The sequence below is a fragment of the Maniola hyperantus genome, chromosome 9 (genome assembly GCF_902806685.2).
Source record: "Maniola hyperantus chromosome 9, iAphHyp1.2, whole genome shotgun sequence".
Lineage (NCBI taxonomy): Eukaryota > Metazoa > Arthropoda > Insecta > Lepidoptera > Nymphalidae > Maniola > Maniola hyperantus.
The window spans coordinates 12,645,480-12,658,972 of record NC_048544.1 but is presented as its reverse complement, the minus strand read 5'-3'; the positions used below and the strand labels follow the sequence as shown (position 1 = coordinate 12,658,972).

At 38.4% G+C, this 13,493-nt stretch overlaps 1 protein-coding gene across 1 annotated transcript in view; it reads right to left on the bottom strand.

The window, feature by feature from the left end:
- The window catches only part of LOC117985273 (aldo-keto reductase AKR2E4-like), a 28,134-nt gene that overhangs the window by 7,892 nt on the left and 6,749 nt on the right, over positions 1–13,493 (bottom strand). The window contains exons 3-4 of the mRNA XM_069500633.1: positions 7,971–8,084; positions 430–591 (exon numbers count right to left, since the gene is read on the bottom strand). Coding sequence (XP_069356734.1) covers positions 430–591; positions 7,971–8,084 — 276 coding nt within the window. The remainder of the gene's footprint in view (positions 1–429; positions 592–7,970; positions 8,085–13,493) is intronic.

Below are 13,493 nucleotides of genomic sequence, written 5' to 3'. Positions count from 1 at the left end.
TATTTAATTAATTATTAACGCCACGCTGAAAGCGATTAATGACGTCACAATAATTCGTAAACGACAAATATTTTTCAATTTTTTAACATAAAAATAGAGTAGGTAAATTCTGAGGGAGAATATTTTTATGTTAAATTGTTTGTTTGTTTTGTTGTTGTATTAATCGCTTTCCATACAGCGTGACGTCAATAATTAATTATGTTAAAAATAAATAAAAATCATGATTGTACTAAATTATTATCTGTAGTAGGTAATTAATTCTAGCCCCATAAACTACCGCTATACAAAAAAAAATTACATCATTTTATTACTATAGTCCAGGAATTCCAAAATTTCCAAATTTGCACACCTGTTGGTAACTTACTGGTAAAAAACCGGTTGTACCTATTTGTCCATGAAATATTGATCTTAATAATTTATTTTTCTTACCTCAATCTGGTTAACGGCTGGAGGGGTTTTTGAATGAAGTAGGATCCTGTTAATTTCCGTGGCGTTGAAATTTGAAACGCCAATGGATCTCGTCAAACCCATCCGCTTAGCCTCTTCAAGACATTTCCAAATCACCAAATAATCGCGATTCCTTATCCTGAGCTTGGTTTCAAAAAACAAATTATTATTATTTGTGTGGGGCATGTGTAGGGAAAGTCATTTAATTTAATTTAATTTGTACCAAAACATTTACAATAAAGAGAAAAAGAGAGTAAAAGTGGACAGGGAAGCACGTATCTCTATGAGAGATCTCTACCAGTGACCCTCGGCAATGCGAGAGGTTGTAGACTGTAGAAGGAGTAGAATAGGTACAAAAAGAAGATACAAAGTTTTTCATGAAAAGAACATAATTTAATCAAATTATGAGAAGTCATTCTCGAACGCTTCCTACCACCTAAACTAACGAAGTTCAATTTGATAACCAATCGAACCTAATGAATTTTTATAGATATATGTACTCTAGAAACTAATATAATATGAGATTATCTATGAAACTTTGAACCTGAGTAATTTAACTACCTGTACCTACATATTTTTAAGGAAATCTGATAAACTAGACACAGTGTGTTTACAATATTAAGTATTGACCAATTGGTTAATCCGTACTAATCTATCAATCTGTAGCAGGGACGACAGTTGCCACGGTTGCATTTGTTCCGCAAGAAAATTGTTTTAAAAATAGATTTAGTGCCAATTAGTTACCGTATTTATCATTAAAGTTGTATAAATCAAATAACCAGTGCATCAAAGTGTTATTAAAGTTATTTACATGAATAAAACCATAAAATTCAACAATCGATGTGGTGCTACAAACTTCATACCTATTACTTATCTAACCTAATACAAAATAACCTAAATATACGTACTTACGTCTAAAGTGAAAACCCCCTAAATAAGAAGTGAAAATACTATCTAACTTATTAACACTATTCAAAATGTGTTAATAAATGCAATAAATTAACTAGAGCTAAAACATTTGTTTTAAAAGCATAATAATTTATGATATGAGGGTGAGTTGAAAATTAATTTGTACGTGGCGCACGATTGAAGTGATTTGAACGATCGGCTGCAGAACTGACGACGTATGAGTGTCTACCAGTGCTACATATACTTACTTACGGTATCTACCTATTCTAAAAGTTTGGAGTTTGATCCTGACTGTGGTAAATAAATCAAATAGTGAACAAATAATATCGACCGATCAGTATTGCATACGAACAAAAACAATAGTACTGCCGCGTGCCAATAGAGGGCGACTCGCCAAATTCTTTGCACGTTCTCACGTTCACTATCATAGAATACCGCAAGCAAATAATAAGTAAATAACTGTTTTGAACTGTGGCTCTTGTTGACTGTGGAATTTAGACGAAACTTAGTTTTTAAATAAGTTTAAGTATTAATATTATTAATAATTATAATAAATAATTAGTAAATAACTGTTTGAACTTTGACGCTTGTTGACTGTAGAATTTAGATTCAAACTTAGTTTTTTAAATAAGTTTAAGTATTATTATTATTAATAATTATAATTAAATTTAATTATAATAAATAATTAGTAAATACTGTGGAATTTAGACGTTAAACTTAGTTTTTAAATAAGTTTAAGTATTATTGTTATTATTATATATATATATACATATATATATTTTATTTCTATTTTTTTACTTAGGCAGACTATACACTGCCTAATTTACATAGTAAACCTACTTTTAGTTAGTTTTAAGGAAATTGGACGTAACTATAACTTTTAAATAAGATTAAGTACCTACCTATATTATTTTTATTTTTAATTTTACTGACAGCTGGAGGCCTTTTACACCTCCAACTTCTTTAAATCAGGCTAAGGTTAAAACAAAACTCTTTCCAATGGCACCAACAACATCGAGTGCAAACAAACCTGCTAATACAGGGAGCATCACTGTAAAACACAGTGACTCAGACTCTAAAAAGAAGCCCCCAACTAAGCCTCCGTCAACCGAAATGCCCTTCTTGGCAAAGTCGGCCACGGAAGGCCCCCTGGAAGAGCTGGTGAACACCGCGAACCGGCTCTTCCAGGAGGCAAAGCTCCAACTGGAGCAGTCCGGAAATATGAAATCCACAATAAAAGAGACAGTAATAGAGTGCCTCTCGAGCCTCTACACGATTGTGTTGCGGCTCAACGGAGGGACACCGCCTCCCGCCACCCGGACTGTAACAGCAACGGCGGCCGACTTTGCAAGGGAGGTCATGGAGGAGCTACAGCAACAGCGGGAACTGGTGGTCGCGGCCAGGGTTGACATCGGGGCTGTCAGGGATCATGTGCGGAAAATCGATGACAACATCGAAAAGATGAACACGGTCACTGAAGGTATTACGTATGCGGCGATGGCGGCGACCGCCAGGCCCGCTGGTGCTACCTCCCAGCCTCGGCCTGTCCACTCGATCGTTGTGTCCTCCGTTGACACCCACGACACAAGTGAAGATGTTTTAAATAAAATTAGGACAGCCGTGAATGCGAAGACATCCGGCGTGCGAGTGGACAGGCTTAGAAAAGCAAGGGATCAAAAAGTAGTGTTGGGCTGCCAATCGCGAGAGGAGCTCGCCAAAGTGGCAGAGAAGCTCAAGTCTGGCAGCCCTACACTCCTTACGCAGGAGGTGGAAAACAGGGACCCGCTTATAATACTACTGAATGTCCTCAAAATCAATACGGATGAAGACATCCTGGGCGCCCTTAAGCTACAAAATGAAAACGTACTGGGGGTGATACCTGATCACGACTACAGGGTAAGCGTGAAATACCGAAGAAGGGCCAGGAATCCGCTCGAGAACCATGTGGTCTTGCAGGTGTCACCGCCAGTATGGCAGCGAGTCACAACCGTGGGAAAGGTCCACATAGATCTGCAGCGGGTGGTGGCTAAAGATCAGTCCCCACTGGTTACCTGCTCCAGGTGTCTGGGCTACGGGCACGGTCGTAGGACCTGCGAGGCGTCCGTAGACACTTGCAGCCACTGCGCGGGTCCGCACCTGCGTAGTGAGTGCCCAGCGTGGAAGGCTGGAGATCGACCCACGTGTTGCAACTGCCAGAGCAGCCGACTAGATCGGACAGACCACAATAGTTTTGACGAGAGTTGTCCGATCCGGAAAAAGTGGGATGCACTGGCAAGAGCGAGAGTGGCATACTGCTAAAGGCTCCTCAAACAAACCTATAGATGCTTTTGAAATACTCCAAGCCAACCTCCAGAGGAAACAGCTAGCCTTTAAAGAAATGACCCTGGAGGCACAAAAGGGTGGGTTTAGTCTTGCCCTCGTTCAAGAACCTTATGTGGGGGCAAAGGGTGAAATCGCGCTAAGTAGTGGCTTTAGGGTAGTTCAGCGATCGCAAAACCGGACAAAGCCAGTAAAGGCGGCAATAGTAGTCTTCAATAATGAAATGCAGATCGTTGAATGCCCTACAGCCACTACCGAGAATATTGCTGTAGCGATTCTCAAAACGGATGCATGGGAAATTGGAGTCGTCTCCGTGTACTTCGAGGACAGCCTCCCCTTGGACCCATATTTGACACAACTCAAAAAGATAGTAGAAAATTTTGAAACAAAATATATTTTAATAGGGGGGGATTTTAACTCATGGAGTCCATGGTGGGGCAGTGACTCAGAGAACCATCGAGGTAGAGAAGTACTCGGAGCTTTCGCGGAGATGAATCTGAACGTGTTGAACGAGGGCAGGACTCCCACCTTTTATACAATAAGAAATGGCAAGGAATTCAAAAGCAATGTGGACATCACCGTATGTAGCCAGGAACTTTTAGGGCTAATTGAGGGGTGGAGGGTTGACGAAGGTATTACTAGCTCGGACCATAATGCAATCGTATTCACAATAAAATTAAATAAGTCTAAACTAAAGAGGCAACTAAAAACTACCCGGCTATACAACACAAAGAAAGCGAAATGGAACTTATTTAGGCAAGAGTTTAGAAAAGAATTAGAAAAGAATAATGTAGGCGTAGAAGAAATAGAAAAAATACGAACAGAGATACAATTAGAGGAAATAGTAACCAAATATACAAACAGCATAATCGAAGCATGTAAACTTGCAATACCTACCATTAAAAGGAAAACTAAAATAAACTTACCTTGGTGGACACCAGAGCTAGAAAACCTGAAAAAAGAAATGATGACGAAGAAGCGTAGAATTAAATGCGCCGCCCCAAGCAGGAAACAGCACGTCATCGACGAGTATTTGCAAATAAAAGAAACATATACAATAGAAGCAGACACAGCGCGAATTAATAGTTGGAAAGAGTTTTGCAGTGCCCAGGACCGTGAGAGTGTATGGGATGGCATCTACAGGGTTATAAGATGTACGGCCAGAAAATCGGAAGATCAACCTCTCGTAAAGGAAGGAACCGTTTTAAGTCCAATTGAATCCACCAGGTTCCTAGCTAGTACTTTCTTTCCCCAGGATGTGGAATCTGACGATAATTCCAATCACAGGAAAATGCGTGAAAGGGCTAGAAGCATAATAGAACCAACGGAAAATGAAATACAGGATCCTCCCTTTACGAGACAGGAACTAAAGTATGTGATCTCAACTTTTAACCCTAAAAAAGCACCGGGAAGCGATGGTCTCACAGCTGACATTTGCGCGGAGGCCATAAGTGCCGACGCAAGTATATACTTGGCTATTGTCAATAGGTGCCTCGAAATATCATTTTTTCCGGTACTCTGGAAACAGGCAACGGTAATAGTTCTAAGGAAGCCCGGTAAATCCGACTATAGTCAAGTAAAATCGTACAGACCCATAGGACTGTTGCCGGTGCTCGGAAAGGTATTGGAGAAGATGATCGTGAGGAGAATTCGATGGCACTTGTTGCCAAAGGCTAATCCGAGGCAGTATGGCTTTGTACCGCAGCGCGGTACCGAGGACTCCCTCTGTGACTTGGTGCAACATATACGGAACAATCTTGATAATAAGCTTATCAATGTAGTCGTATCACTAGACATAGAGGGAGCCTTCGACAGCGCGTGGTGGCCCGCGGTGAGATGTCGCTTACTGGACGAAAAATGCCCCCTGAATCTCAGACAAATTGTAAATAGTTATTTGAATGATAGAGAAGTCAGAGTTCGCTATGCAGATAATGAATGCACCGTTTCAACAACGAAAGGGTGTATCCAGGGCTCAATAGCGGGGCCCACCTTCTGGAACATCCTGCTGGATCCCCTCCTAGATACAATAGAAAAGGCCAAGGTACATTGTCAGGCGTTCGCCGACGACATCGTCCTGGTGTTCTCCGGCGGATCAGCCGCAGTGATAGAAGAAGAAGCGAACCGGGTGCTGAGCCTTGTGTATGAGTGGGGTGTAGCGCACAAATTGAAGTTTGCACCACATAAAACAAGCGCAATGGTGATAACCAAAAAACTCAAATACGACACCCCACGCATACACATGGGTGGCACCCTGGTTCAGCTAGTCGAAGAAATTAAGATTTTAGGCCTAATACTTGATAGTAAATTAACTTTTAATAATCATATAAAATACATTTGTAAAAAAGCATTGAATATTTATAAACCACTTGCACGATCAGCTAAAATTAACTGGGGACTGTCCGCGGAGGTCATTAGGACGATGTACGTCGCTGTAATAGAGCCTATAATACTTTACGCGTCTAATGTCTGGGCTCCTGCTGCCAATAAAATAACGGTTCAAAAATATCTGAACACCGTACAGCGAGGCTTTGCACAAAAAATGTGCAAGGCCTACCGTACGGTGTCCCTTAACGCGGCGATAGTCTTAACCGGGACTATACCACTCGACTTGAGAGCTCTAGAGACGAAAGAGCTGTACGAAGCTAAAAGAGGAAAGCCGCAAAGTATTATCGGAGACAGAGAGGTGGAAACCAAAGTGTGTTTCTTGGAAGCAGTACATCCAGCCAGAGAGGCAATAGAGGATTTCGTCTGCCTCGAGGACTTGAGTGCCGAAACTATCGGGGAGAACAGCATAAACGGGCTGAGTATATTCACGGATGGAAGCAAAATAGATGGAAAAGTTGGTGCAGCGCTATCATGCTGGGAAGATGGTAATGAGATACGGAGTAGTAAATTTCTCTTGGAACGCTACTGCTCCGTATTTCAAGCCGAACTCTACGCACTGTACAAAGCTACCGAGTACGTCCTAAAAAGCAACAAACCATCCGTGAACATACTCAGTGACTCAAGGTCAGCCTTAGAGTGCATTAAGAATCCGGGCACGTTTCACCCTTTGGCATTCAAAATTAGAAAAAATTTGACTTTATTAAGAGAAAAGGGAAACACGATTAGGCTCTTTTGGATAAGGGCACATGTCGGAGTTGAGGGCAATGAAAGAGCTGACGCCCTCGCTAAGGAGGCAGCCAGAAAAAAGAAAACTGCCCCCAACTACGACCAGTGTCCCTTGTCATTCATAAAACAGTCCATCAGACAAACAACTATAGAGACTTGGAACAAAAGATACCAAAATGGTGAAACGGCGGCCTTGACTAGGCTGTTCTTCCCGGACGTTTATGGCGCATTCAAAGTTGTCAGAAAGACTAAGTTAACACCGATTCACGTTCAAGTGCTGACGGGACATGGAGGCTTTGGGCAGTATTTAAAAAGATTCAAGTGCAAGGATGATTCAGCTTGCGACTGCGACCCAGCAAACGAGGAATCGGTGTTACACTTACTCTTAGACTGTCCCATATATGGGAAGGAACGTTTTGAACTGGAACAAAAGACAGAAGTGCAAATAAGGAAAGAAACGCTGGAAGTACTGCTAAGAGACAAAAAGTGCCAAAAAGCATTTTTAGAATACTGCACCAAAATAGCGAAATGTACTATAAAGAAAAATAAAACTAAGTAAAACTGTAAATATTTTAATATATATTATACTTGTAAATATAGATCTATAGTTGTATGCTTATTATAAGAATAAATGTATATACTTTGATAAAAATTTATAGGTATAATATAGTTAATATAGAAAAACAAACTGTAAATAAATAATGTAAGAGAATAACAAAATGTAATACCCAAAAAAGAACTCTGACACAAATCGGAGGATTTCCGATGATTTTAATAAAAAAAAAAAAAAAAAAATCTATCAATCTAGACCATAATAATATTATAAATGCGAAAATGGGGCTATCTGTCTAGCTGTATACTTATAGTTGTTCATGACCCATCCCTTTAATCAATTTTGACGAAATGTTGCATCAAACTTCTTATGTATGGGAACCTCCTGCAAGCGCTAGAGAAAGATTCCTCTATATAAAAACAACAATTTTTACAGTATGCAGCAGAAAATAATGTACATCGACCTTTAGAAAGAGATAGCGGAATGTCTCTGTGGTTGAGACCGACAAAACGTCCTATAGATATGAGTGACAGAGACAACGCTCTACAAAGCTGAAATGTCATTCTAAAGGCTTATGCATTACTTTCTGTCGCGTACTGTAGGTCCGGTTAAGAATAGTAAAAACCCCTACCACATTGCGAGGTGTATGAATGAGGATCATATCCAAATATTGTAGCTGTAGTCTTTTTAAACTATCTCGCATAGATTGCATTACGTCCTTACACGTGGCAACTGTGAATGTTAGCTGAAAAAATCAGAAAGTAACAAGATTTTGACAATTAATTTTAATCTATATGCAGGCTGTTTTAATAAAAATAAAATTACCTAAGTACTTAAATAGTTTATCCATTCAAATAACTTAAGTTAACAGTAACATATTAAAGAGGTTGGAGCCTTTTTTTATGAGTAGGAGAATAGCTAGTTCTGTGTCAGAAGACTCGGTAGGGCGATTTCGTAAAACCTGCATCAATCATTATTACAATCTCAATTGTTGTGATTAGCTGAATTTGTACTATTCTTTTTGCAACAATGCATTGTAGCCAATAGTGAGCGAGCGTCAACCAATCAGAGGTGATTGCGATCGTGACATTGTAGCTGTCATTCTACCGCAATCGCGCAGCGGAAGACTCCACTCTTCCATAACAATATTAGAGTGAGCCTGCATTACACGTGTGTATTAGTAACCCAGTGTATCAGTGTATGTATACATGTAGGTACCTATTTATATATTTGTGTGTGTGTGTGTGTGTGTGTGTCTGTGTGTGTGTGTGTGCAGAGTTAAAGAACTGTTTTACTAAATTGAAAGATCGATTCAAAAATCCAAACCATAAAGTGTTCTAGCCTTATGGAGAGCATAAGATTAGAACCCTCTTAATAATTATGTAAGATGATGGTAAGATGCATGATTCCCTGAATAGAACCGAAAAGTCCTATCTTGGCGAATAGCTTAGCGAGCCTCGTAGCTTTTTTAAGTTTATGTAAGTAATGAATTATCACCATTACCTACATATATCTTACAACAAAAGACAATCAAAACGTATATATAATGCTACCTATCTTAAGATAATAATTTATTTTAAATAAATTCCTTGACTTCAAATTCGAATCGAAACAATTTGTGGTACTTCTTATAATACCTATATGGTACTTACCATATAGGTATCATACGAAATACCACAAATTGTACCTGCCTATATTTTTATTTTGCTTTGTGTGTGTTTTTCTGTACCTAATAATTTAATACCATAAAAGTATATTATTATTCATTCATTCATTCATTTATTTATACTTGCTCGTCACCGCCGTGCCGTCATCGTCATCATGTTTAACACTCAACTTAGTTTTTACTTTTGTATGTCCTTGGCTGAAATATTCGCTGTCAGGTTTCGTACTTTTTTTATTTTATTAAACTTCGTCCGCGTGGACTACACAATTTTAAAACCCCTATTTCACCTCCTTTGAGGTTGAATTTTCAAAAATCCTTTCTTAACGGATGCCTACGTTATAATAGCTTTCTGCATGCCAAATTTCAGCTCGATCCGTCCAATAGTTTAAGCTGTGCGTTGATAGGTAGATCAGTCAGTCACCTTTTCCTTTTACATTATTTAGATAATTTTTATCAAGGATTTATTGTATAGTTGTTTTACCTTTGTAGTTATATACAATTCATTCCGTTTCACGATACCTCGTTTCAAGAGGTCCTTGATGGCCTCACCGATCTTGTCCTCGGTTACGTAAAGAGCTGCAGTGTCTATGTGCCTATATCCGGCTTCCAGTGCCCATGTGACTGCTTGGGGCACGTATTTCCGGTTATCTAACTGTAACATTTATCAAAGTTTCCATTTTATTACCAGACATTTTTTTCCAAAAAGGATATGTTTAGACCACGTGACCCAACCGGCGGCGGGGTGGTTACGTAAAACGTTGCAGTAGCGACAGCAGTAGCAATGCGACAGTTCATTTGCTGTCTCTCTTCTTAGTTAGAAGTTCTTATTTTGCTTTGTGGCTATTGCTGTCTCTCTCTAGCCGGACGTTTGACAGCAATGATTGCGAGATTTACGCCTGTCGCAAGCCTGTCGCGAGATACGTACACCCCCCCCCACCACCCGGTACATCAGGTCCACTTATTAGAACAATATTGTCAAGCGTTAGGAGTATCTCCATATATAAAAATGAATTCCTTGAAGTACGAGGATGGTTCTTACGGAGATAAAAATTTAAAAAAAATCCTGAAAAAGAATCGACTGTTAGGCGGTACGAAGTTCGCCGGGGCAGCTAGTCTAGTAAAAAAAATGATTATATTTGAAGCGCCCCACCGAGCGTACCGAGAATCAAAATGGACAATTTCTATAAAAATATTGACATGGTCGGTCGTCGAATTGAGAGATTCCTCAGCATTTAGTTCCGAGTACGCTCACATGACGCTCAATGCTGCTGTCAGCGCCACAATGGCGATAATCAAGTTGCTTCAGAAACACGCCGTCAATCGCATATTGAGCATAACTATTTATTACTGAAAATAATTGTATTAAGTATTATATTTTTACACTATTAAAGACAAATAACTTACTTCCTCCCCGGCCCCGAAAAAAGTACCAAAAACATTTGCTGGCATCATGTTGCCATCATTGAGTTGTACCGTTTCTGATTTTTTGATTGACTCTACCTGCGAATAATAAGGTTTTATTAAGAGAAGTTTCCCTAGCGCGCTCTTCAGCGGTCTATATACTGACGTAGTTTGGTTAAGTTAAATTAGAGTTAAATTTTACGAGGAACAGTAGAGTTATAGATTTCAAACATTATACTTTCAATTTTAAGAAAATATTACGATCAAGACTCCTTCACGGACAACAGCAAAGCAGGCTTGCAAATGCAATGTATACTTATAATGTTTTCTATGTACATAAGGGGGCGTCCATAAATTACGTGAGATGTTCAAGGGGGGGGGGGGGGAGGGGGTCGAGTCAAATCTCATCTAATCTAACGTCGGAGAGAGGGGGGAATTGCGTGATAATTATCACGCAATTTTTTTATGATTGAAACAAAAAAAAAAATTTGGTCCATTTAATCCAGATTGTACATGCTTGAGATTTAATCTTAAGCGTAATCGTAGTACGATTAATATCATTCACTAATTCGTTCGAAAGAAAATAATTTCATTCAAGTATCCAACGCGTTTACGTAGGAACCCACACTTTGTAAAATCTCACGTGAGATTGGGGGTTGGGGGAGGGGGTTGAATAAAATCTCACGACATCTCACCAGGGGGAGGGACAGAAAATTCAAAAAAACACCTCACGGAATTTATGGACGTCCCCTAATATAATTTTAACTATTTGATTATTTATGTTCCTGCGCACATTATAAAATGAAAACAAAAAAAAATTGCTAATTAAAGTCAAAAAGGTAGGTAAGTATACCTAAGTATAGTTTATTTTTAAATTACTGTACTTTTATAAAACAATTTCAAAGTACTTACAGCACATAGTATTGCAAGTAAACATATTGAAATAAATAACATTTTCGTAATTTCCTTGACAAGTTGACAAAGCTGCTACTTCGGTAAATTAATTAATAAACGCGAATTTTGCAGTTTAAATACTGTCTACTTAACTAGGTATAACATGTTACATAATAATTAGAATAATAATCTAAGTAGGTCTTTGTAATAAAAACCGATCAAGTGCGATTCATGCTCGCGCAACGAGGGTCCCGTACTAAAATCGTATTTTTCAACATTTTGCACGATAATTCAAAAAATATGTTGCATAAAAATGTATAAAAATCTGTTTTAGAATGCATAGGTGAAGACCTGTCATATGATATCCCACTTGATATACTTATCTTACTTCGAAAATTGAAAATACTAATTATTAGTTCATGACCACAATTTTTTTTGTGTGATGTAACCACAAATTCACGGTTTTCAGATTTTTCCCCGAATGTCTGCTATAAAATCTACCTACCTGCCAAATTTCATGATTATAATTCAACGGGAAGTACCCTGTAGGTTTCTTGACAGACCGACAGACAGACAACAAAGTGATCCTATAAGGGTTCCGTTATTCCTTTTGAGGTACGGAACCCTAAAAATTATAATATTCTCTTGACACAATTATTATTAAGTAGATATACAATAATAGTAGAATATAACTCCCGCAAATTGCTATTGCGTGTGGCCGCCATTTTAGTGACGTCAGCACTAGACTGAAGTTTCGAGCTGATGGTATATTTTTACTTAAATATACCTATTGTTGTCTTTGTAATTAAAATGATAATAATTCAAATATTCTCTTGACACATAATATTGCCTGCTAATAATATAAGAAAACAAAGAAAACAGTAAAAATATTTAATAAAAGTCCCGCAAATTGCTATTGCGCTGAAACTAAAATGATATCATTTTGACGTCAACCGAAATAAAAATATACCATCATCAGCTCGAAACTTCAGTCTAGTGCTGACATCACTAAAATGGCAGCCACGCGCATTAGCAATTTGCGGGACTTATGCCTACTGCTAGTAGTAAAGTACAGGTACTTACCACCTACCTTACCTATACGTATTTATAAAATAATTTACTTTCAACTTTCAGAGACTTCCAATAACATTGAAAGATCTTTCATAAAAATAGTCTTAGGTACTAAAAACATAAGCATTTTTTTTAATTTACGGACGGACGGACGTACAGTAGGTACACAAATGGCCATTTTTGCCGGAGCAAATAGGTATTTACACAAGCAAATATAATGCCCGGGATCGGACCCCCGACCTCCCGAATAGAAGGCTGACGTCTTGAGTAAGGTTAATAAGCTAAATTAAAGATTATTATAATAACACACTTTTTTATTATCACCATCAGAATATAATTCAAATCTTAATTTCCAGCACAAACTCAGCAATTTTTACATTTAAGTAGGTAACCAACATGACATACCTACAAGTTGTTAGTAGAACGCTAGCAAAAACGACGATAGGCGATACCAGATGACAGGAGATGACAGGTGAAACTGAAGATACCACAAAACAAACGCGAACAAAAATCAAAAAGCCTGTATTTTTAAAAAATTCGCAATGTATTGCAAATAAAACATCTGACTGACGCTAGAGGTCAATGAACGTTGTGTAGTTAGGACACGGTAATGTTATCTATGGTTAGGTGCCGCGGGGTCAACGCCACATTGTAGGAGGGGCATTGACTCCCAAGTTTTGCACGCTACACATTGCGGCTTTGAAATATACCAAATCACTAAAACTACGAGTATATAAGGCAAATAGTTATTGGATTGTGTTTGGGTAGTATAATAATAGTGCTTAATTTTTGCTAGCGTACTTTATATCGTTTAATAAACAAGCTAGACTTTTTTCGTGTCATAAAATGTTTGTATTTTATTAAATTACAAAAACGGTGCAAGATATTATGTACTAGGTTTCCTTAAGTAGTTTCCTTAAAACATAAATCGCAGAAATCTTCTCGGAGAAACGCGTGAGCGATATGTGCCCGGCGCAGAAGACCCTCCGGAGATAGGTTTTTTACTCGTATCATGATTTCATTGTCAGTTACGCACTGCACTTCCGTTATCTGAGTTCTATCCGTCATCCGTGAGAATACCAGCAATTATCTACGACATTATGTCATAAGCTACCATACAAA